Source organism: Manis javanica, chromosome 8 (assembly GCF_040802235.1).
Source record: "Manis javanica isolate MJ-LG chromosome 8, MJ_LKY, whole genome shotgun sequence".
Lineage (NCBI taxonomy): Eukaryota > Metazoa > Chordata > Mammalia > Pholidota > Manidae > Manis > Manis javanica.
The window spans coordinates 3,801,123-3,824,103 of record NC_133163.1 but is presented as its reverse complement, the minus strand read 5'-3'; the positions used below and the strand labels follow the sequence as shown (position 1 = coordinate 3,824,103).

General features: G+C 49.6%; 1 protein-coding gene across 2 annotated transcripts in view; it reads left to right on the top strand.

Annotated features, from left to right (window-relative positions):
- Positions 1–22,981, top strand: part of DYNC1H1 (dynein cytoplasmic 1 heavy chain 1) — a 73,091-nt gene that overhangs the window by 30,422 nt on the left and 19,688 nt on the right. For both annotated transcript variants that reach the window (XM_073241842.1, XM_073241841.1), the window contains exons 14-43: positions 39–149; positions 232–351; positions 801–1,040; positions 2,627–2,782; positions 2,920–3,033; positions 3,268–3,378; positions 3,454–3,663; positions 3,834–3,980; positions 4,167–4,333; positions 4,430–4,603; positions 5,185–5,350; positions 5,430–5,618; positions 5,711–5,905; positions 6,528–6,810; positions 7,058–7,158; positions 8,670–8,829; positions 9,837–10,080; positions 10,254–10,437; positions 10,681–10,893; positions 11,548–11,786; positions 11,991–12,147; positions 14,035–14,262; positions 14,740–14,970; positions 15,239–15,379; positions 15,606–15,839; positions 15,932–16,138; positions 16,228–16,349; positions 16,806–16,971; positions 17,935–18,098; positions 21,771–21,900. In XM_073241842.1, the coding sequence (XP_073097943.1) occupies positions 39–149; positions 232–351; positions 801–1,040; positions 2,627–2,782; positions 2,920–3,033; positions 3,268–3,378; positions 3,454–3,663; positions 3,834–3,980; positions 4,167–4,333; positions 4,430–4,603; positions 5,185–5,350; positions 5,430–5,618; positions 5,711–5,905; positions 6,528–6,810; positions 7,058–7,158; positions 8,670–8,829; positions 9,837–10,080; positions 10,254–10,437; positions 10,681–10,893; positions 11,548–11,786; positions 11,991–12,147; positions 14,035–14,262; positions 14,740–14,970; positions 15,239–15,379; positions 15,606–15,839; positions 15,932–16,138; positions 16,228–16,349; positions 16,806–16,971; positions 17,935–18,098; positions 21,771–21,900 (5,304 nt within the window). The remainder of the gene's footprint in view (positions 1–38; positions 150–231; positions 352–800; positions 1,041–2,626; positions 2,783–2,919; positions 3,034–3,267; positions 3,379–3,453; positions 3,664–3,833; positions 3,981–4,166; positions 4,334–4,429; positions 4,604–5,184; positions 5,351–5,429; positions 5,619–5,710; positions 5,906–6,527; positions 6,811–7,057; positions 7,159–8,669; positions 8,830–9,836; positions 10,081–10,253; positions 10,438–10,680; positions 10,894–11,547; positions 11,787–11,990; positions 12,148–14,034; positions 14,263–14,739; positions 14,971–15,238; positions 15,380–15,605; positions 15,840–15,931; positions 16,139–16,227; positions 16,350–16,805; positions 16,972–17,934; positions 18,099–21,770; positions 21,901–22,981) is intronic.

Below are 22,981 nucleotides of genomic sequence, written 5' to 3'. Positions count from 1 at the left end.
GTGGCAGAGCTGACCATCACGTGCTCGTTCCCCTGCAGGTACAATCCAAGGTGAACTTGAAGTATGACTCTTGGCATAAAGAGGTTCTCAGCAAATTTGGGCAGATGCTTGGATCAAACATGACAGAATTCCATTCCCAGATCTCAAAGGTGAGAGGGCAGGGTTCTGCCAGCATGATGTGCCTGCTGTAGCCTGGGCTCTGTGTCCCAGTTCTGTGCTCTCCCTGAACAGTCTCGCCAGGAGCTGGAGCAGCACTCGGTGGACACGGCCAGCACCTCTGATGCCGTGACCTTCATCACCTACGTGCAGTCGTTGAAACGGAAGATCAAGCAGTTTGAGAAACAAGTCGAGGTGAGCTCTTTGGTTAGGTTCCCACCAGCAGCCCTTCAGGCAGTGCTTCTTCAGGACAGTCCGCAGAGACCCTCTCAATTGGAACCGCCTGACGTACTTGTTAAATACAGACACTGGCACCCTGGGAATTTGCATTTTGAAAAGCTTGATGTACTAAAAACATCAAGGTTTGAGAAATATTTTTTGTCTTTTAAAGTCTTTTAGTTGTTGATCTTCAAATCATCAAACTGGAATCTCCATTTTAGAGCCTGGGCAAAGGGCTGAAGCGCAGCTCCCCCTGATTTAGAGCCCTGCAGCTGTGTGCAATAACGGGGCCAGGCAGGCCCTTGGGGTGGAGAGGAGTAGGCATGTTGACGGCAGAGGATCTTCTTCTCTGCCTGGGAAGCTGACATTGATTTATGTCATTGTACTACAAGAAAAACCACTCATTTTATTTTTAACTCTGAAAGCTCTATCGCAATGGTCAGCGCTTGCTGGAGAAGCAGAGGTTCCAGTTCCCTCCGTCCTGGCTCTATATTGACAACATCGAGGGGGAGTGGGGGGCCTTCAACGACATCATGCGGCGGAAGGACTCTGCCATTCAGCAGCAGGTGGCCAACCTGCAAATGAAGATCGTCCAGGAGGACCGGGCCGTGGAAAGTCGCACCACTGACCTGCTGACAGACTGGGAGAAAACCAAGCCTGTCACGGTGAGTCTCGCCCGCTGTGCTCAGAGTTTCTCCTGAACCAAGGTGTGATCAGGTGTCTTTCCTCCCAGACTTGGAGGGCCTCGCCGTGGCTTAGCTGTGCAGTGATGAGAGCTTTTCCTTCTGTAATCAGCAGATGGTAGGTTTGTAAATACAAAAGCCGCCTTGGACCTCTTTTACCCAGAGCCCCTTATGACAGTCATTGAAGTCAGGAGATGGTTTCACAGATGAAAGTTTTTCTGTTCTTACACACTTTGTGTTACCTTGGCATTCTCAAAAGTGAGAGTTTACTGTGTGGTGGACACAGGCTGAGCTCTGGGCTGTGGCGGAGCAGCTGCTGCTGTCCTGGGCCTCTAGGTGTCAGGCCTCTCTGCACCCACACACCCCCGGCTCTCTCGGTCTGCTCAGCTGTTCATGAGCCCAGCTGTGTTGTAGGCAGTGGGGGTATGCGGTGAGCAGAAGAGACAGGAGCCCCTACCCTCGTGGAGTCAGCTGCAGTGGGAGAGACAGATGATAGAAAACGAACAAGGAAAATGTGTGTTTTGAGCAAGGTGGTGACATGCACTCAGGGAGGGGAGGGCCTGTTGGTGTGCTGCTGTGTCGGGTCCCAGCAGAGGGGGCAGGGAGCGCGAACACAAGCCATAGGGAGTGGCAGGCAGGTAAGCTGGCTTGGAGTGCACCCCTCATCCATTCAGACATGCATATGAATATAGGGAAGAAAAGGGGAAGGATGCAGAAATACTTGGAATGTCCGTCTGGCTTTCTAGTTTGGGATACAGGTTTTCCACGATAGCCCTGCTGGCAGACTGGCCTCCCGCCATCCACTGTCAGGCTTTGTCCTGCTCTCAGCCCTGTCTGTGCTGCGGGCCCAAATGTCCTACTTTGTGTTTAGTTTTGGTTCAAGGGCCCCTGTCCTATTTTAAGACCTCTGCTTTTACTAATGCCAGTACTGTAGGTCATGCAGAATGCTAGTCTAGCAGGGCAGTGAGTCTTGATCCGTAGGCAAGATTCTGATAACACAGTTTGAATATCTCTTATTGTATCACCTTGTTAGTAATACAGTATAATTCTAATTGATACTTTATAGTCATTCTCAAAAGTTACTAAATGGAAAGGAGATGTGTAAATAATGTGTGAATGCTAAAGTAGAGGCCATTTCCAGCAAGATTGGTGCCTCAACGTCTTGCTCTGCTCTCGGTAACTGATGGAATAGCCATGAACCTCAGGGAGGGTGTGCCTGGTAGTCCCCAAGAGCCACGTCTGCTCAGATCAGGGGTGTCCTGCTCCAGGCCCAAATCTGTCCTGACCCCTTTCTTCCCACCTCCCAAGGCACTTAGTGAGACAGTGGCTGAATGGAGAGGTGCTCCGCCTTTCTTAAACTTCTATTCATGGCAAATAACGGAAGTAGAAGGTATATCCAGCATTATGCACAAATCATGAGCGTACATCTTGTGGAGTGTTCCATATATAGACACGTTCAGGGATCATCACCCCGGCGTCTCCGTAGGCCCCTTCGCCCTCCCAGAGCCAGAGCCTTCACCTGCTCCAAGGCCTGGCACTGCGACAGTCTGCACTCTGACTGCTTTCAGGGCAATCTTCGCCCAGAGGAGGCACTTCAAGCTCTCACCATATATGAAGGAAAGTTCGGCCGGCTGAAGGATGACCGGGAGAAGTGTGCGAAGGCCAAGGAGGCGCTGGAGCTGACAGATACGGGACTTCTCAGCGGCAGTGAGGAGCGCGTCCAGGTAGGAGCTGCTCCCGTGGAGAGGGAGGAGCATGGCCCCTTGCCTGGACTCTGCCCCTGACCGGGGCCACCGGAGAGCCCTGGCGGGTGCCAAGGTAATTCTGTTTCCAAAGTTAAGTGCCTTACTCTGAATCACAGGTGGCCTTGGAAGAATTACAGGACCTCAAAGGTGTTTGGTCAGAACTCTCCAAGGTCTGGGAGCAGATTGACCAGATGAAGGAACAGCCGTGGGTTTCAGTACAGCCTCGCAAGGTATATAGTAAAATAGGTATTTCTGTATACCTTTATATATTGTGAGGTATAGACTTAGCTTAGAAACTGTGCAGACAAGGAAGTGTATATTGTGAGTGCACAGAATGTTGCTTAATGGGCATTTACAGTATTCATCCAAAATAATATGAAATTCTTTTAAATCATTTTTTAAAGTATTTCAACATTTAAAGGAATGTTTACAAACTAAATACCATCTTGTGTTTCTCTTGACAGCTTCGGCAAAATTTAGATGGCCTCTTGAATCAGCTGAAAAACTTCCCCGCGCGATTACGGCAGTATGCGTCCTATGAGTTCGTCCAGAGGCTCCTGAAAGGGTACCTGAAGGTAGGTGAGCCGGGGCTGCAGCCGGGGCTGTGTGCCCAGAACAGCTGCTTAGGTGACTGTGTCCTCTCGCCGCAGATAAACATGCTGGTGATCGAGCTGAAGTCCGAGGCGCTGAAAGATCGCCACTGGAAGCAGCTGATGAAGCGACTCCATGTGAACTGGGTTGTTTCTGAGCTAACCCTTGGCCAGATCTGGGACGTTGACTTGCAGAGAAATGAAGCTGTCGTTAAGGACGTGCTGCTTGTGGCACAAGGAGAGATGGCTTTGGAGGAGTTCCTGAAGCAGGTGAGCCCGGACCAGCGGCTCCTTCCGTGTCATCTTGGGCCATGACGTGGATCTGGGCTGTATGGAAATAGAGCTTCATCTGTGGCCCTTGTTGTCCCCGTCACATTTAGTTATAGAACAGCGTGCATGGCCATGTGTTGAAAGTGTGCTTCTTTCTGGTGTCAATTCAGATAAGGGAAGTGTGGAACGCCTACGAATTAGACCTGGTCAACTATCAGAACAAGTGCCGCTTGATCCGTGGCTGGGATGACCTCTTCAATAAGGTCAAAGAGCACATCAACAGCGTGTCTGCTATGAAGCTCTCTCCGTATTACAAGGTACCAGTCGGGACTCCCTCCCTGACCAGAGAGCCCCTCACTTCCCTGCAGTGCCTTTTGACTGTCAGTTACCAGATGCCTGGTAAATACACAAGTAGACTGCCTCTTAATCTGCATTCGTTAGCAAGTTTTTGCATATCCATGAAAAGTTCAGCAGTTGGGCTCTGCCTTCCATCTACCCTCTAGGTCTTCGAAGAGGATGCTCTGAGCTGGGAAGACAAACTGAACCGCATCATGGCTCTCTTTGACGTGTGGATCGACGTGCAGAGGCGGTGGGTCTACCTGGAAGGCATCTTCACAGGCAGTGCAGATATCAAGCACCTGCTGCCGGTGGAAACCCAGCGGTTCCAGAGGTATGGCCTCTAGCCCTGGAACAGCAGAGCTGAAGGTGTTGTGGCTAGAACCACTGTTTACTTAAAGGCTAACAATGGTTCTATTTTGATTTGTAGTATCAGCACAGAGTTTTTGGCTCTAATGAAAAAAGTATCCAAATCTCCCCTTGTTATGGATGTTCTGAACATCCAGGGGGTACAGAGATCTCTGGAGAGATTGGCCGACCTGCTAGGAAAGATCCAGAAAGCACTGGGAGAGTACCTGGAAAGAGAGCGATCATCTTTTCCCAGGTAAGACAGCATTTGACTTGTACGAGAGTGAAATTCAATTTCAGTTATGCTTGCTTCCAGCCCTCTTCTCTGCCCTGGCCTGTTTGTTGATCACTTGATACCAAGGGTTTTGTTACCAGTAATCCATTTAACAAATGCTATTTCCCTTTTGTGCAGTGATTCCTAATTATAGCAAACAATCCTTGATTTTCTAACTTGGATTTGTTCATTAAACTTCATTTAAACTGTCACCCACTCTCCTAAACAGCTTGTCTTTCTTAACATGTAGCTCTGATTGTCTTCTGTGTGGCATCTCTTCCTCTCTGTTTAGTTTGCATGGTGTAAATCAAACAGGCTTAAAAAAAAATAAATTCATGAAGTGAGGTGAATGATATGAAATCCATTGCCGTCGTCTTTGGTGGCCTGGTAGGGAGTAAGCGTGTGTGTTTGCCGAGGCCTGGAGGAAGTCTGGACGTGGGCTGGAGTCAGGTTGCAGACAGCCCACCGTCATCCACACCACTTCCCCATAATTTGGATTTTTGCTGTGGTTCACCTTGTGTATATGTAACATTTTAGCAACTTGAGTACTATTTTAATCTTAGGTTCTATTTTGTGGGTGATGAAGATTTGCTTGAAATCATTGGAAACAGCAAGAATGTAGCCAAGTTACAGAAACATTTCAAGAAAATGTTTGCCGGAGTCTCAAGCATTATCCTAAACGAGGATAACTCCGTTGTCCTGGGCGTCTCGTCCCGTGAAGGAGAGGAGGTACTCACGTTCATGACTGCCTCCGGGAGCTTCTCTCCTCTTCTTGTGTATCGTAATTCTTGACTTTTATGTATTTCAGGTTATATTTAAAACTCCAGTGTCCATTACTGAACATCCCAAAATCAATGAGTGGCTCACACTGGTGGAAAAGGAGATGAGGGTCACCCTGGCTAAGCTTCTTGCTGAGTCGGTTACAGAAGTTGAGATTTTTGGTAAAGCAACTTCAATCGACCCAAATACCTACATCACTTGGATTGATAAATACCAGGTAACACACAGTAGAAATGAGACGGTCTAAAAGTGGCTGCACTGACTGGTCTTTAGAACAGCCCCTTGGGATCTGTGTCTTGTGTCTTTCAGGCCCAGCTCGTGGTTTTGTCAGCCCAGATAGCCTGGTCTGAAAACGTGGAGATGGCTCTGAGCAGCAGTGGTGGGAGTGGCGACGCGGCACCCTTGCCCTCTGTGCTGAGCAACGTGGAGGTCACGCTCAATGTGTTGGCCGACTCTGTCCTCATGGAGCAACCCCCGCTCCGAAGACGGAAGCTGGAGCACTTGGTTGGTCCCATTCTGGCTCATTCCTCGCCATTAGGCTCTTGTGCCTTCAACTCAGGCAGTTAAAGGAAATCATGCTTGAAAAATATTCCGATTGGCATTAGGGAAAAAGATGGCATATTGCTCTATGGTGGGTGGGCATTTGGCTCTCTGTTCCTGTTGAAACAGTCTCTGGAGCACAGGTGTTACCTACATGACATCCTGTAGGAAGGAAGGGATGAGCTCTGGTCAGAGCCGCGTCACTCTCTCCTCATCTCCTCTGCAAGGAGTGCCGGGGCAGGCCCGGAGGCCTGGGTGAGCTTGGCACCCCGAGCCAGGCCTGCGTGCAGAGTGCAGGATGCAGACGGGATGGGGTGGCTCTCGTCCCTTTTGACACGAGCTGCAGTTTTTACTTGGAGTGAGGTGCTTTCGTTGTTGTGTGTTTGTGCCGCAGCTCTTAATTCCTCTGCGTGAATGACAGCTTTGTTGTTTCTGTAAGTGTGTTTGTGTCTTGTAATATTTGCCAGAAGACGCTGTACTCAGTTTCCAATCTCAATTGAAAAGCCCACTAAATCTCCCACACACCCAGGGAGTGTACTGCATCACGTCACTCAGTGATAGACCCTAAAAGTGACTCTCTCTTCAGATCACAGAGCTGGTCCACCAGAGAGATGTCACCAGGTCCTTGATCAAAAGCAAGGTGGACAACGCCAAGTCTTTTGAATGGCTCAGCCAGATGCGATTTTACTTTGACCCTAAGCAAACGGATGTGCTACAGCAGTTGTCAATCCAAATGGCAAATGCCAAATTTAACTACGGCTTCGAGTACCTGGGTGTTCAGGACAAGCTGGTGCAGACCCCCCTCACCGACCGCTGCTATTTGACCATGACACAAGCATTGGAGGCCAGGCTGGGGGGGTCCCCATTCGGTGAGTCACTCCACAGGCCCAGGCAGGTGGAGCAGGGAGTTACCATGGTTTCTAAAGATTAAGAGAAGCGTTTAAATATATTTCCTATATTGTACATGTACATTCTAAAACCTTAAATTTGTTTGCTGTTAGTACATGTACATTGATTTTTTAAAGTGAATTGCTTTGTACACTTCTTTTGAAGCTAAGGTATATTCTGTTGAGTAATGGACTCAGATACTATATTACATTTTTCTTCAAATAACAGGGCCTGCGGGAACTGGGAAGACCGAGTCCGTCAAAGCCCTTGGCCACCAGCTTGGACGCTTCGTTTTGGTTTTCAACTGTGATGAAACCTTTGATTTCCAGGTAAGAAATTTTGTGAATCCACCTGAAATCTATGGCTTGAGAGGTCAGTTCATACCAGGCTTGTTCCTCTCGCAAAGCCACTGCTTTATAGCTCCGCACGGCTCATCTGGCCCTCGGAGTCCTGGGAACAGGAGTCTTGAGCTCCCTGAGGTATCAGACATACGAGCTTTGACTTTAGCTTCATGTTTTCCAAGTTAACTCTTTTGTGTAACTTGCCGCTTTTATGGAAGGGCAATTTCTTCGTGAAATGGTTAGTGCATTTGTCTTGGAATAAACAAATATTATGGAAAAGCTTTCCTTAATGAACAAAAGTGACAGAACAAAAATAACAGCCTTGTCATTAAGATGTTATTGGCCCAAAAGGAAAAAGGTATGATGCGCTACATGTGTGTGCTGGCCCTCGCTATTATTCATGAAGTATGAGTAGACATCGGCCCCTGCCCCATCTCTGACACCAAATGAGATGGTGTGATTTTCTCCACGTATGTGTATAATACTAACAATATTATACCCAGCAGTGAGAGCAGTGTAACTCCATTTGGGTTCCCGGACCCGATTCCAATGTGTGTAAGTATGTGGGAGGGGGTCTTCCCACACATACTAACACCAAGCAGTTCTCGAATGCCAGCAGGGTATCTGAGAACTCAACTCAGTCCTGACGGTGTCTGCCCGGAGACAGCAGCAGATGCCCAGGTTAAGGCTCCGTCCTGCAAGACTGCCCTCCACCCCCCACTCCAGATGCTGGTCGCAAGCCCAGGCAGTTCCCGGTGCTTCTGACCTGCCAGCTACAGATTGACGGTTCCCACAACCTCCCCCTTAGGTTCTGTTAACTTGCTAGAGCAGCTCACAGAACTCAGGAAAACACTTAACGTTCACCAGTTTAACGAAGGATACTGTAAAGGACACAGGTCAACAGCCTGATGAAGAGAAACCCAGGGCAGGGTCCCAAGTAAAGGAGCGTCTGTCCTCGTGGAGCTCGGGGCCTGGCACATGGAGGCGTTGTGGTTCCCAAGCATAGAAGCTCTCCGACCCAGAGGCAGAATCCAGTGGCAGAGAGCAGGCAGAGAGAGAGAGAGAGAGAGAGAGAGCCAGAGCGAGCCTCTGGGTCGGGGGTTTGTGAGTTCTTCATTGCGCAGTCATGACTGACAATTATCGGCCAGTGGCTGATCGGCCTCCAGCCCTGGCCTTGATTGGGAGTCCAAAAGCTCATTCACGTGACAGAATACCCGGTTCACCTTTAAGACTGCAGTGTTTTCAGGAACTGTGGACGAAGACCAAATATAGCTTGGAAATGTATGTTTGGTCGTTTTTATGAGCAAATATGTATTTCTTATAACTCACTGTGACACAGCCCCTCACTGGTATGCATCTGATTTCACCTTCATGTCCACGGGGCAGGCAGTGTCAGTTTCCAGGTGGGATTTGCCCAAGTCGGATAGATGGACCAGGATTTGGGCCCCTTTGAGCTGGCGCCGGAGCAGATGGTTTTAGCTTCTTTCTTTGGGTTTCAGGCAATGGGCCGCATCTTTGTGGGGCTTTGCCAAGTGGGCGCGTGGGGCTGCTTTGACGAGTTCAACCGCCTGGAGGAGCGCATGCTCTCGGCCGTGTCCCAGCAGGTGCAGTGCATCCAGGAGGCGCTGCGCGAGCACTCCAACCCCAGCTGTGACAAGCGTGAGCCTTCTCTTTTTCTTCCACAGACACTTAAGTAGAGGGAGAAAACACAGTGGACGAGCTGCCACCTCTTTGATGAGAAATAGTGGGAGTTTATAATTTGGTCCCCGGGACTCACTGTGGAAGGCAGGGTGGTTAGTCCTGGTGACGTGGGAAGGTGAGTGAGACCCGGGATAACCCTGCACTGGCAGTTTGCAGCCTTCGTCCCAGAGCCAGCCTTCCTCTGGTGGGCGGGAGGCCTGTGCTCCTTTCACGGCATCTGCCCGCAGTGAGTGTGGCCAGTGTGGGCCTCTATGCTCCCCCTTGCTCCCTGAGTCCCTGCAGAGCCAGCTCCCCATGTTCCACCAGGGAGCCTTGGGAATGAGCCCTCTGTCACAAGGAGTAGCTGTTCTGAGAGGTTCACACCAGTTGAAGCCCAGGCGTGTGGTGCGGAGGTGGCATGGGTGCTGAGGGAAGTGAGCGCATCGATGCTGAGGTTTATGCTGTGGTGTAGCTTCTCGTGTTTTCTTTTATTCCATAGTAATAGGCCCTTGTCTAACTGAACAACTTGCCAGACCGCCAAAGTAGAATAAAAGGAGTTTCTAGGAAAGCAGTAGCTGGGAGCCTGACACTGTCCGGTGGGGAGTGAATGCACTTTGTCCCCGAGTAGTTCAGTGTGACGGGGCTTTGTGTCAGTGCTGGGAAAGCACAGTTCTCGGGAGCTGAGCCGGTGGGCCGGGCTGCAGTGACTGATTTCTGTTCTGCGACTGTGGGTGGACTGTACTTTAGTCTTGCACTGGCCCTGTGACCCACAGCAGTGCCCGGGTAGATCGTGGGCTTCTGCTGCTGCTGATACCACGTGGCTCCTGTGTCAGTGAGGTGTGTGAGAATGGGCTTCTCAGGCAGGGCAGACATGCCTGCAGAAAGTCCAGTGATCGGCTACCTGGGAAATGAGTGCTTTGTCTGTAGTTTGGGGAGTTTGGGAATGTTTTTTAACATGAGTCTTAACGCCATCATCTGGTTTTCAGCCTCTGCCCCCATCACTTGTGAGCTGTTGAATAAACAAGTCAAGGTGAGCCCAGACATGGCTGTCTTCATCACCATGAACCCTGGCTACGCGGGCAGGTCAAACCTTCCAGACAACTTGAAGAAGCTGTTCCGGAGCCTGGCCATGACCAAGCCCGACCGGCAGCTGATCGCCCAGGTCATGCTGTATTCTCAGGGCTTCCGCACTGCCGAAATTCTTGCCAACAAGATTGTTCCCTTCTTCAAGTGAGTAACTTAGGGTTATTCACAATTACGTCTCAGCGTATTTTAAATGTGCCCATCTTAAGTTTATCTCAGTCATTATGGCACTTCTTTCAGAGTTTCCACCTTTGATTCTTGACATCTGACCCCGCTGTTGCTTCATGAACTGTCGTTAACGAAAACCCTTCCTTTTTCAGACTGTGTGATGAGCAGCTCTCTTCTCAGAGCCATTATGACTTTGGTCTCCGGGCTTTGAAGAGCGTGCTGGTAAGTGCAGGGAATGTGAAGAGAGAGAGAATTCAGAAGATAAAGAGGGAGAAAGAAGAACGAGGTGAAGTAGTTGATGAAGGCGAAATCGCAGAGAATCTGCCCGAACAAGAGGTGTGTTCAGATGCTCTGTTAATCCCTCAAACTTTAACCACTGTATGAACTTATCTTCTCAAGGTGTGAGGCCCACTTGGGGCTCTCAGTGTGATCTGCATGTCCTGGCCTGGGTGGACGTGAGTGGGTGGGGTGTGCTGGGTCTCCAGCAGCTGTGTCCTCCGCACCTTTGGGTGATGCAGCAGGAACACGCAAGCTGGGTTCCCTGCTGCACGGGGGGCTCAGCCCTTTTCTCCTGTGTAGATTCTGATACAGAGCGTCTGTGAGACGATGGTGCCGAAGCTCGTGGCGGAAGACATCCCGCTGCTCTTCAGCCTCCTGTCGGACGTGTTCCCCGGAGTCCAGTACCACCGCGGGGAGATGACTGCACTCCGCGAGGAGCTGAAGAAAGTGTGTCAGGAGATGTATCTGACCTACGGGGATGGAGAGGAAGTCGGCGGGATGTGGGTTGAAAAGGTAACTGGATTGTAGAGGCCAGGGAGGCACATCGTCTGGTTTATGAGATTTGCCTCAAGGCCTGTCTGGTTTTTTTCTTAACTTAAATGTAGAGATAACAAAACTTACCTAAAAATTTCACTTTACATGAAATAGTCATTCCCTAAGGAGTGATGATAATGGAAGATGTTCATGTCAGCGGAAGGCTTGTTTAAAAGACTTTCTAGTACCGTAGATTCACAACACAAGTCTGCTCATTGATACATGATTTACATTCTGCACTGGCTTCTTTCCTTCCCCTAAGGATGAGAAAAAGTCTGTTATTTATACAGGCTGTGTGCTGAGCCTGAGAGGGGCCGCCCTGGGTTAAGTAAACAGCTCACGTCTTCCCTCCTTGGAGGTGATGTTACGTGTCTTTCTGAGGCAGCTTGGTGGGATCTCACGTTCTGCCAGCTCCTAGCCTTCCTGGTTTGTCGAATGACTCCCACAACTGAGTGAGAAGGACTTTACTACTTCAGATAGTTGTAGATGTGTCCTGTGCAGGGTCTGCCTGGTAAACACTTAAGTGCCTGCCCCTGGGAATCCACGCATCTCCCGTAGTCACGGGAAGTGGCTGGGGAGCCTCGCTTGCTCTTTCTCTGGAATGGCCACCCTGCTGCTCCGCTCGGCCGGCAGGTTCTCCAGCTCTACCAGATCACCCAGATCAACCACGGCTTGATGATGGTGGGGCCCTCAGGAAGCGGGAAGAGCATGGCCTGGCGCGTGCTTCTGAAGGCTTTGGAGAGACTTGAGGGTGTGGAAGGTGTGGCCCACATCATCGACCCCAAGGCCATCAGCAAAGACCACCTCTACGGGACCCTGGACCCCAACACCAGGGAGTGGACAGATGGGCTGTTCACACATGTTCTGAGAAAGTAAGTTCACCTTGATGGTGTTTGCATCCCGATGGATGTGGGGCCTGGGTCCTTCGTCCTGTTCTGTAATAACAGCATACGGTATTTTTCCAACCAAAGTCTGAAGAGATTAAAAAGCCACTGAAGACACCATTATAGGGTGAGCATTTTTAATCTTAAAATCTTGAGTTAGCCAGCAACTGTTTTAAAACCCTTCCACACCAGGATCATAGACAACGTGAGAGGCGAGCTGCAGAAGCGCCAGTGGATCATCTTTGATGGAGACGTGGACCCCGAGTGGGTGGAGAACTTGAACTCGGTGCTGGATGACAATAAGCTCCTGACTCTGCCGAATGGAGAGCGCCTCAGCCTTCCACCCAACGTGAGTAGCCTGCCTTTATGTGTCCTGGGCTAACGAGTCTATTCTCACATCCACTTGCTAGCCAAGTACAGCCCTGCGGATAAGGGTCTGGGTTCCGCACAGTAGCGACCAGCTGTAAAACAATTTTCAGCGTTAGCCAGAGTCTCCGCACTAGGGTTTTCTATTCCTGAAGCTGGCAGATCCTGTCCTAGGATTTATTAATCTCTCCTCTGTTCATTGCATATTAAGTACACTCTGTAATTGTCACTTAACCCTCTCTACAGCCCTGCAATGTGGGGTGGGAGTTAGGATTTCTGAAGTTATTATGTATCTGGGAAGTGGCAAAGTAAGGGATTTAGACGTGGAAGCTTTCAAGGCTGTCGCTGGGAATGACTGGACCCCAGTCCTGAACACACCGCCAGGGAACGTGGGCCAGCCTGGCATGACTCTACATTTACACTTTGATAACAGTTTTGGAGTGTTACCGTGTGCCAGGCCCTGTTCTGGGTGAAGATACAGCAGTAAGCAAAATAGACAGAACCCATACTCTCTGGGCTTAGAGTCTGACAGGGAAGACAGACAGGGTGACAGTGCCAAGGAGAAAACACTGAAGACAGCGCTCACATAGGGGACAGGTGGAGGTCGCCATGCCAGAAAGGGTGGCACGGGCTTCCCTGAGACGGCGCTGCTTTCAGTAGCGGTTGAGGGGTGCGGGAGTGAGTCCTCGGCCGCAGGTGCTCCGGGCAGAGGGACGGCAGGGGAGCGGTCTGTGCCGGGGTGTGCAAGAACAGCAAAGGCACGGTTGGCTGACAGGGAGAGAAGTAGGAGAGGAAAGTCGAGGTGCAACCAGGGAGGACAGCCTGGCAGCCAGAGCAGTGCCCAGGTCACTGTGAGGGCTGGGGCTTGCCCACTTGGGTCAGGAGCCGTGGGCGAGTCTGAGTCTGGGTCAGGGGCGAGGGAACCTGTTTGCTTACAGGGGACCCCCGGCTGTTGTTTGGAGCATGGCTGAAGGGGGCAGGTGGAAGCAAGGGGCCACGTGGAGGCTGCATGGCACCCCGGGCCCAGCTGTTGGGGTGGGCTGCCCAGTCGGCAGCAGGGAGGTGCCGAGAAGTGGCTGAACTGTGAGAATAGTTTCACACTTGTGCCGGTGGGATTTGCTGGTGGGCCTGATGCGGTGTGAGAAAGGAGCCGGGTGCGACTCCAGAGTCTCGGCCTGAGCAGCTGGCGGTCGCGAGTCTGGACCGTGACGGGTCAGTGTTGGCAGTTCTCATCGCCTCAGAAAAAGGCATGGCTGTGGCTGCTTCGAGTTGGTCTGAAAACGAGCCCCCTCTCCACTCTCAGACTCGAGCCTGCAGCCGACTTGTCAAGTCCTCTCCGGTGGCTCATTAGGTTCTGTTGTCATAAAGAGAGAGACTGTGTGCAGCGTGTTAGCACCGAGGGCGAGGCTGTGGAGTCGGACCGCCTGGTTGGCATCGCAGCCTGCTGTTCACCAGCAGCGGGGCCTGGGCAGGCACCCAGCCCCGTCTGTAAAATGGGACTCTGGCATGCCTGCCTCATGTGACAGTGAGGACTGCGTGGGTTTGAGCCGGGGCCCAGGGTGCAGCCCGTGCACGTTCACTGCGGCATGCTCCGCCCCCCTGACCCCACCCCCGGGTGCTGTTTCTCCTGTCCCGCCCAGAGTTTGTCCCTGTAGTCTGACCTGTTCACTCCCCACCATACAGATTTCTGCCCAAGTTCTTGGGGAGACAGGGTAGTGATTTGAACCATAGATATTTTTACTTTTAGAATTAAGTATAGAAAAGTTAGATTTACATCGCCATTTCAGTTTGTGTATAGGTAAAAGAATTTTAACATCCAGGTTTCTACCAAGCCCACATCATTAAATCTGCTTAATATTTTTCTCTCAAGGTGCGAATAATGTTTGAGGTGCAGGACTTGAAGTATGCCACCCTGGCCACAGTGTCACGCTGTGGCATGGTCTGGTTCAGCGAGGATGTGCTCAGCACGGACATGATCTTCAACAACTTCCTGGCCAGGCTGCGCAGCATCCCCCTGGATGAAGGGGAGGATGAGGCCCAGCGCCGGCGCAAGGGCAAGGAGGACGAGGGGGAGGAGGCCGCCTCCCCGATGCTGCAGGTACGGAGGCGGCGTTCCTCGGCCAGAAAGTCGGCCTTCCACCCCCAAGCGCCCAGAGTCAGGGTCCTGCCCACAGATGGTCCCTACTCGTGTTGAAGCCAGGCACTCCCAGAGGTTTGCACGATCAGTGTTGTCTTACACCAGCTCTGGAGGAAGCCCGGCAGTCGCAGCTGCCAAACTAAAACATACACAGGAAACTGAAAGAATCCTTCCAGCCATCTTGCTTTCTCTGCAAACTGGTAAAGGACCGCCCTTTCCATTTCAGGGGTGAAAACTAGTGTCCCCATGCAGTGTGGTTTTGAGACCCACCAGGATGGAGGAGTAAGGATTTGTCATGGACGCTTCATTTATCATTTTTTCAATCCAAAAAATTACTTTTGGAGGTTGTGTGACCCTCTCCTGGGCCTAGGTTAGAATGCAGGAAAATCTCCTGGCTCTTTGAAGTGGCAGTGAGGCATCACGTACCCCCTCTCCTAGACCCAGCGGGACGCCGCCACGATCATGCAGCCATACTTCACGTCCAACGGCCTGGTCACCAAGGCCCTGGAGCACGCCTTCAAGCTGGAGCACATCATGGACCTGACCCGCCTCCGCTGCCTGGGCTCACTCTTCTCCATGCTGCACCAGGCCTGCCGGAACGTGGCCCAGTACAACGCCAACCACCCTGACTTCCCCATGCAGACGGAGCAGCTGGAGCGCTACATTCAGGTTGGGGGCGCCATACCGCAGGAAGTGGGCTTGACGGGGGCTGGCCCTGGGTGGCCCCAGGGTTGAGCCTTGGGTGTAGCCTTTGAACTACACTGGGTGTACCTCCTTCCTGGGAAGAAACTGTCAGGGTCTCCCGGGGGCTCAGAAAGGTGCAGATGGCACTGTGACCCAGGAGTGCTAGGAACCACTCTTTAGGGTTCACTTGGCTGTGAATGTCTCTCCTGTACTGTTGAAGTTTTATCAATGTGGGATTTACTTCCTTTCATAGCGGTATCTGGTTTATGCCATACTCTGGTCCTTGTCTGGAGACAGCCGGCTGAAGATGAGAGCAGAGCTGGGTGAATACATCAGAAGAATCACGACAGTGCCACTGCCCGCTGCACCCAACATACCGATCATTGATTATGAAGTACGTGCGAGGGTCACAGCCCTCCTCCCTTGATTCTCACCCACTGGGTTCAGTTCATCCTGGAGCAGCCTCACCATGGGCTTTGCATTTCATAGAAGGATCTCACCCTTTTAGTTTTATGTGATATAAGCAATGCAGGTTAAGTTGAAAGATCTGATTTGTATGAAAGTGAGCAAGTCTTGTAAGCTGGGAGACATGAGTTCCAGGGTGACCTGTTTCTGTCTAGGTGTCCATCAGCGGAGAGTGGTCACCATGGCAGGCCAAGGTGCCTCAGATCGAAGTGGAGACGCACAAGGTGGCAGCCCCTGACGTTGTCGTGCCGACCCTAGACACAGTCCGCCACGAAGCCCTCTTGTACACCTGGCTGGCTGAGCACAAGCCACTGGTCTTATGTGGCCCTCCTGGGTCCGGCAAGACCATGACACTCTTCAGCGCCCTCCGGGCCTTGCCTGACATGGAGGTACAGCGGCCAGAAAGTGGGCAGCAGGCCTTCTGGTGTTCAGGTACGCACTGGGTCTTAACAGTGCGTCGCTTGTTTCTTCCCTTCTACAGGTCGTGGGTCTTAACTTCTCGAGTGCTACCACGCCTGAGCTCCTGCTGAAGACCTTTGACCACTACTGCGAGTACAGACGCACACCCAACGGGGTGGTCTTGGCTCCCGTCCAGCTTGGAAAGTGGCTGGTGTTGTTCTGTGATGAAATCAACTTGCCAGACATGGATAAATACGGGACCCAGAGGGTCATCTCCTTCATCAGACAGGTCTGTTTTTGCCCAGCAGTCTCCTCTTCTCCACTGCATTTCTTGTTCGAGTGTGCTCCTGATACGTTAACCCTCCTGCCTTCCCCCAGATGGTGGAGCATGGGGGCTTCTACCGTACCTCAGACCAGACGTGGGTGAAGCTGGAGAGAATCCAGTTTGTCGGGGCCTGTAACCCGCCCACTGATCCTGGCAGAAAGCCCCTCTCTCACAGGTAACATGGGCTCTGAATACTTCTTGGCCTCACACACACCAGTTCCACAATTGCTTTAAATGTAGCATGACAAAAATCTGACTTTAATTATAAAAATGCTCACCGAGGGTTCCTCCCGGTCACTTGCACTGTGTCATACCCAGGAGACACACTTAAAGATACAGCACCACCCAATGGTGGTGATGAACCCACTGCCCCAGCCCAGTCTGCACTGCCAAGATGAGCCCAAGAAAGCCTGCATCTTCTTCCCGTCTTTGCTTTGTTATTTGTCACATTTTCTGCATCTACCATCATATATCAGACGCAGGCCTGAGCAGCTGTGTATGATCTCTGTTAACTGTGATGCACAGCCTGAGTGGGTGGACTAGGAACAACCTGGGCCCAGGACAGGGTGGCTCTCTATTCGGGCATCCTGCACCTCCCCTGGACTGGCTCAGCTGGGCTGTCTTTGTGCAGATTCTTGCGTCATGTGCCTGTCGTGTACGTGGATTACCCAGGACCTGCCTCCCTGACGCAGATCTACGGCACTTTTAACCGGGCCATGCTGAGGCTTATTCCATCGCTGCGCACATACGCCGAGCCACTCACCGCCGCGATGGTGGAATTCTATACCATGTCTCAGGTACAGTCCTTTCTCTGCTCCTCCAGGAATTGAATGACTGTTGACAGAGTTCTCTTCAGAGCTCTCACTGCTCCTGAGGCTGTCTCCAAAGCCTGTCACCAGGTCATTCTACCCAGGTACCATGGCTACGATCATTTTCATGCTCATTCCTGCTATCCTGTTACATGTTACACATGTCACATACATTAATTTCCTTTGGGAAATTGGGGCTATACTGTGCAGTCCCCAAAAGGAAATGTACACTTTTAGCAGTATGAGCATGTAAGTGTGTGTGATTCTTCTACAAAGTGTGTAGTGACCGGGTGTGGCCACCTGCTCCCCAGGCTGGGCCAGTTACCCTCCCACCAGCACTGCTTTTCTTCCCATACTGCAGTCAAATATTTAAGAAGACCTTCTCCCCCAGCCCATGGATAGGAATGGTTCTCAGAGTTTCGATTCGCATCTCTGTGTGGAGCCTTCCCATCCCAGTCCTGTACCAGCAGGCAGTGAGGGAACCACCCATTCACCACTGGGATGCCTCCATCTGTTCAGTCTTTAGGGGTGCTTGCTTGTTGTACATTGCGATCATTTTTCCCAGTGTTCAGTTTGCTTTTAACTTGTGTAATTGCACCTTTTTCCTACAGAACTATATATGTCATCAAATGCATGTCTTTTTCTTTGTTTCTGCTTTTGAAATCATGCTTAGAAAGGCTTTGCCTCAACTTAAGGAATTACATTTTTAGAAATATTTTCAGAAGAATTTTTTTGTAGTTTCCTTTGCTTAAACATCTAAATCTTTAAATATTAATTTCAACGTAAAGTGAGCGACATGGTTCAACACGTTCTGGACAGTTTTCTAGTTCCAACATTAATTCAGCCTTAAATATTCTAAAAGTCGAGATTCTTTCTAATATAAAGTGTTATACAGCATTTGTCTTGTGTCAAGAAATTTACTAGTACCTTCTGTTTTTCTGAATCCTGCAGGAGAGATTCACTCAGGACACACAACCGCACTATATCTATTCACCCCGTGAAATGACCAGGTGGGTGCGAGGCATCTTTGAGGCTCTGAGACCTCTGGAGACCCTGCCTGTGGAAGGCCTCATTCGGATTTGGGCGCATGAGGCCCTCCGTCTCTTCCAGGACAGGTAAGCCAAGGATCTGGCTAGCACCCGTGCCTCCCTGCTTTCGAGTTATAACCCTCCAAGTTAGGGTCTCCAGTTAAGGGCTGGCCTGCCCAGGCTTGAGCCCAGCTGTGCTGGTGATGGAAGGCAGCGAGGGTGGCCTTGCCTCTGGGAGCTGATTGTGACCACCCCCAGTGTAACAGGGTCTCTGTGCATCATGACTGCCCACACTGCTTACCATGTGACCTCGGGCAAGGCTCTTTAATTAACTAACTAGTTACCTGTGATGAGCTTGTTGAAACATGATGCTCACGGGTGAGTTTCCATGCCTTCTAACAACCACCTGGTTTCCATAACCACCACTCCTGCCCCTCAGCCTTTATTCTCGTCGGGGTGTGCATGCAGCTGTGTCTCTGGAGCTTCCCCTTCTCGCTTACTGTTGGCCACTTGTATCCAGTCTTGCCTCAGAAGATGTGGTTGTTCTGGTTAAGAGTCCAGTACTTAAGGGAAAGAATTACCAATGGCTGGAGTGATCGGCTTCAATCATAGAAGGTTTTGGGGTTTGAGTCAGAGTAAGTGTCACAGTAAAAACTTCTTACCTTTCAAGGAATCTCAAAAATTACTGGCCTTTTTTATCAGGACCTTTTTCTTGAATTCTTTACATAGTTAAGTACAATCTTTGTTTTCAACAAATTCTTAGTTTTTCTAGCTTCTGCCCTATTATTTTTCTTTTCCTTATTTTTTTTTTTTTCAGTTTTTTAAATTCCACATGTGAAATCATGTAATGTCTTTGTCTGACTTACTTCACTTAGCATAGTGCCGTCAAGGTCCATCTGATTGTCACAGCTGGCAGGATTTCTTCCTCTTCTATGGCTCAGTAATATTCCCTTGCATATATGTGCCACATCTTTAGTCATTCATCTGCTGAAAGATAGTTAGGTTGTTTTCATGTCTTGGTTATTGTGAATAATGCTACAGTGAATGTGGGGATGTGTCTTTTAGAGTTAAGGTTTACATTTCCTTTGGATTAATACTCAGAGGGAATTACTGACTCATATTGTAGTTCTATTTGTAATTTCTTGAGGAACATATATATTGTTTTCCAAAATAGCTGCATCGATTTGTATTCCCGTAAGTGGTACACAGGATTCCCTTTTCTTTACATTCTTGCCAATACTGTCATGTCTTTCTCTTTTTTTTTTGGTTTCCTTAATATACAATCACATGAGAAACATTGTAGTTACTAGATTCCCCCCATTATCAAGTCCCCACCACATACCCCATTACAGTCACTGTCCGTCAGCTTACTAAGATGCTATAGAGTCATTGCGTATTTTTTTTTAGTCATGTATTTTTGACTTTACATATATAGCAGTGCTGTCCTCCATAGTCTTTCAGGCTTATTTTAGGTTAGTGAAGAAAAATTTACTTGTGTTGCTTTTACTCTAAACTTCTAATACACAGTATACCTTAACTGTTTACTATTTAATGCAGCACCACAATTTCCTGATGCAAATCATTTGAGGAAATGTGCATGCTCAGTGGTTACTTCCCCGGGAGAGCCCAGGGCAGGCGGTTCCCTCCAGACTAGAAGTGCTGAGCGGTTGGCGATTTTACCTCTAGACTGGTTACTCCTGCGTCCGGGCAGCTTTTCCCATCCATGCCCTCAAGGGTCTTAGGGTATCACTTCGTTACAGATCACTGGTATTCTAGCCGGGCTCCTTACAGAGATCAGGGAAGCTAGCAGAGTAAGCAACGTGTTAGCTTTTTTATTTAAAAGAAAAAAATCTCTGCCTCTTTTTTAATTTAAAAAAATTAGCTACAATATAGTTTACACAGATTTCCCAAAATAGCAGAGATGAAATTCTGTTTAGGTGGCAATAGCAATTGGGTTTCTAAATTGAGTGGCTACATGCAGTAAGTACATGACTACCTGACATGCCTTCCCTAGACCTTCACCAGGCAGCCTGCTAGGTGTATCCCGTATCAGCCTCTCACAGGTACTCCTCCACTCCTGCAGCGACAGGCACCGTCTCACCTGCCTGCCTTGTTGCCATTTCCTTTTTTTTGCTGTTGTTGTTATCATTAATCTACAATTACATGAAGAACATTATGTTTACTAGGCTCCCCCCATCACCAAGTCCCCCCCACACACCCCACTACAGTCACTGTCCATCAGCGTAGTAAGATGCTGTAGAATCACTACTTGTCTTCTCTGTGTTGCACAGCCCTCCCCGTGCCCCCCTCATTATACATGCTAATCATAATGCCCCCCTTTCTTTTTCCCCCTCCCTTCCCACCCATCCTCCCCAGTCCCTTTCCCTTTGGTAACTGTTAGTCCCTTCTTGGGTTCTGTGAGTCTGCTGCTGTTTTGTTCCTTCGGTCTTTCTTTATTCTTATACTTCACATATGAGTGAAATCATGTGGAACTTGTCTTTCTCCGCCTGGCTTATTTCACTGAGCATAATACCCTCTAGCTCCATCCATGTTGTTGCAATGGTAGGATTTTTTTTCTTCCTATGGCTGAATAATATTCCATTGTTTATATGTACCACCTCTTCTTTATCCATTCATCTACTCTTGGACACTCAGGTTGCTTTCATTTCTTGGCTATTGTAAATAGTGCTGCGATAAACATAGGGGTGCATATGTCTTTTTGAAACTGGGCTCCTGCCTTCTTAGGGTAAATTCCTAGGAGTGGAATTCCTGGGTCAAATGGTATTTCTATTTTGAGTTTTTTGAGGAACCTCCATACTGCTTTCCACAATGGTTGAACTAATTTACATTCCCACCAGCAGTGTAGGAGGGTTCCCCTTTCTCCACAACCTCGCCAACATTTGTTGTTGTTTGTCTTTTCGATGGTGGCCATCCTTACTGGTGTGAGGTGATATCTCATTGTGGTTTTAATTTGCATTTCCTGATGACTAGCGATGTGGAGCCATTTGAATTTCTTCTTCAGAGAACTGTCTGTTCAGCTCCTCTGCCCATTTTTAAATTGGATTATTTGCTTTTTGTTTGTTGAGGTGCATGAGCTCTTTATATATTTTGGATGTCAGCCCTTTATCGGATCTGTCATTTATGAATATATTCTCCCATACTGTAGGGTACCTTTTTGTTCTATTGATGGTGTCCTTTGCTGTACAGAAGCTTTTATAGTCCCACTCATTCATTTTTGCTTTTGTTTCCCTTGCCCAGGGAGATATGTTCATGAAGAAGTTGCTCACGTTTATGTCCAAGAGATTTTTGCCTATGTTTTTTCTAAGAGTTTTATGGTCATTTCCCCATTGTATGTCCATTGTTGCCATTTCCTTTTAACCCCTGTGCTCCAAAGGTGTATACACTGCAGTTCCCGATACCTGTTCCTTTAATGTTCCCATATTTGGAATGCTTATGTTAAGCAGGTTTAGAAACTACAATTAAATTTTCACTTTTTAAAATGATTAAACAACTTCAGAGGAATTTTTTTTTTAATGTGGTAGGTGTCGTAGTTCTGAGGGTTTTATATTTCTCATCAAAATTGCAGCTTGCTGGAGCCATCTTGAGTCCAGATTCTTAAGGTCTTCCATTTGAAAGAAATGAAAGAAATTTCTGGTGCAGACCAATTCCAGCCCCTGGCATGGCCCACAGCCGTGACACCTGGTGTCCCCTTGCCACGGCCTGTGTCCAGACTCAGGCATGCTACTCTTTCTCCAACAGGCTTGTAGGAGACGAGGAGAGGCGCTGGACGGACGAGAACATCGACATGGTTGCCCTGAAGCACTTTCCCAACATAGACAAAGAGAAAGCAATGAGCCGGCCCATCTTGTATAGTAACTGGTTGTCAAAGGTAACGAGTTTACATCATTTTAGAAATACTTCTTTTCTGCTGCTTTTAGTAATACCTTTGTCTGGAACCACACTGTAAGTGAAGCCGTGGTTACAGGCAAAATGCAGCATGCATTTGCCCCTCCACAATTTAGGGCAGAAAATCTCAGGGGTGTGGCCGTGGCTACCAGGGTGACAGGATTCCACCCCGGAGAGGCCATGGCTTCGGCGCATTTGCCAGACAGCTAGGCTTCCACTTTCCTCACAGTAAGGACAGCTGACTAGATAATGTGTGTGAAAGTGTTTCCTATCCTGAAAACACTAGGCAGAGCCGCCGTCTCTGGAGTAGCTGAGCTGCCTGTCCTTTGGGGTTAGCACGCCGCCTTCCACTCCGCCGGCACTGCTGAAGCGGGCGAGCGCAGTCCTCAGGCCGCACGCGGGATGCTGGATGCCAGGAGAGTGGCAGCCGGGAGGCTGGGTCTGGGGCAGAGCTCGCTGGAGCTGCCCCTGGCCTCGGGCCCTGGCGGGGTTTGTAGGCCATCTTGAAGGGCATCCCAGGCACAGGGCCTGACAGAAGCGAAGGTGTAGAAGCAAGAAATAGCAAGGTGGCTTTGTTCAGGGTTGCGGGCATTTCCTGTCTATTTCTAGACTCTAGGTACTAGTCCTCTTCGTTTATACAGGCAGCATCTTCTCCCAGTAGCTTGTCTTTTCATTCTTTGTAGTGTCTTTTGAAGAACAAATGTTCTTAAAGTTAGGTCACATAAACCCATAATCCACGAGCAACTTGGTGTATGGAGGGAGCTGTGAGTCTGTTCCCAGTTTTTTCCTGTGGCCATCCATGGTCCCCCCGCTGCTCGTTGAAAACCTGCCCTTGAGTGTCACTCGGCCGTAGTGGGTCCCTTGTGTGCAGGGTCTGCCTCCTGGGCTCTGTCCTGTTCCGTCGACCTTGGTTGCCTCCTGCACTAAAACCACATGGTCCTAATTACAGCGATAATCAGTGACAGGCTAGGCCCTCACGCCCGGACCTTCCTAAGGGCGATCTCGACCATCCTTGGCCCTTTTCTCTTCCAAATGGAAAGTAGACTTGTTTCATCACGTTGCAC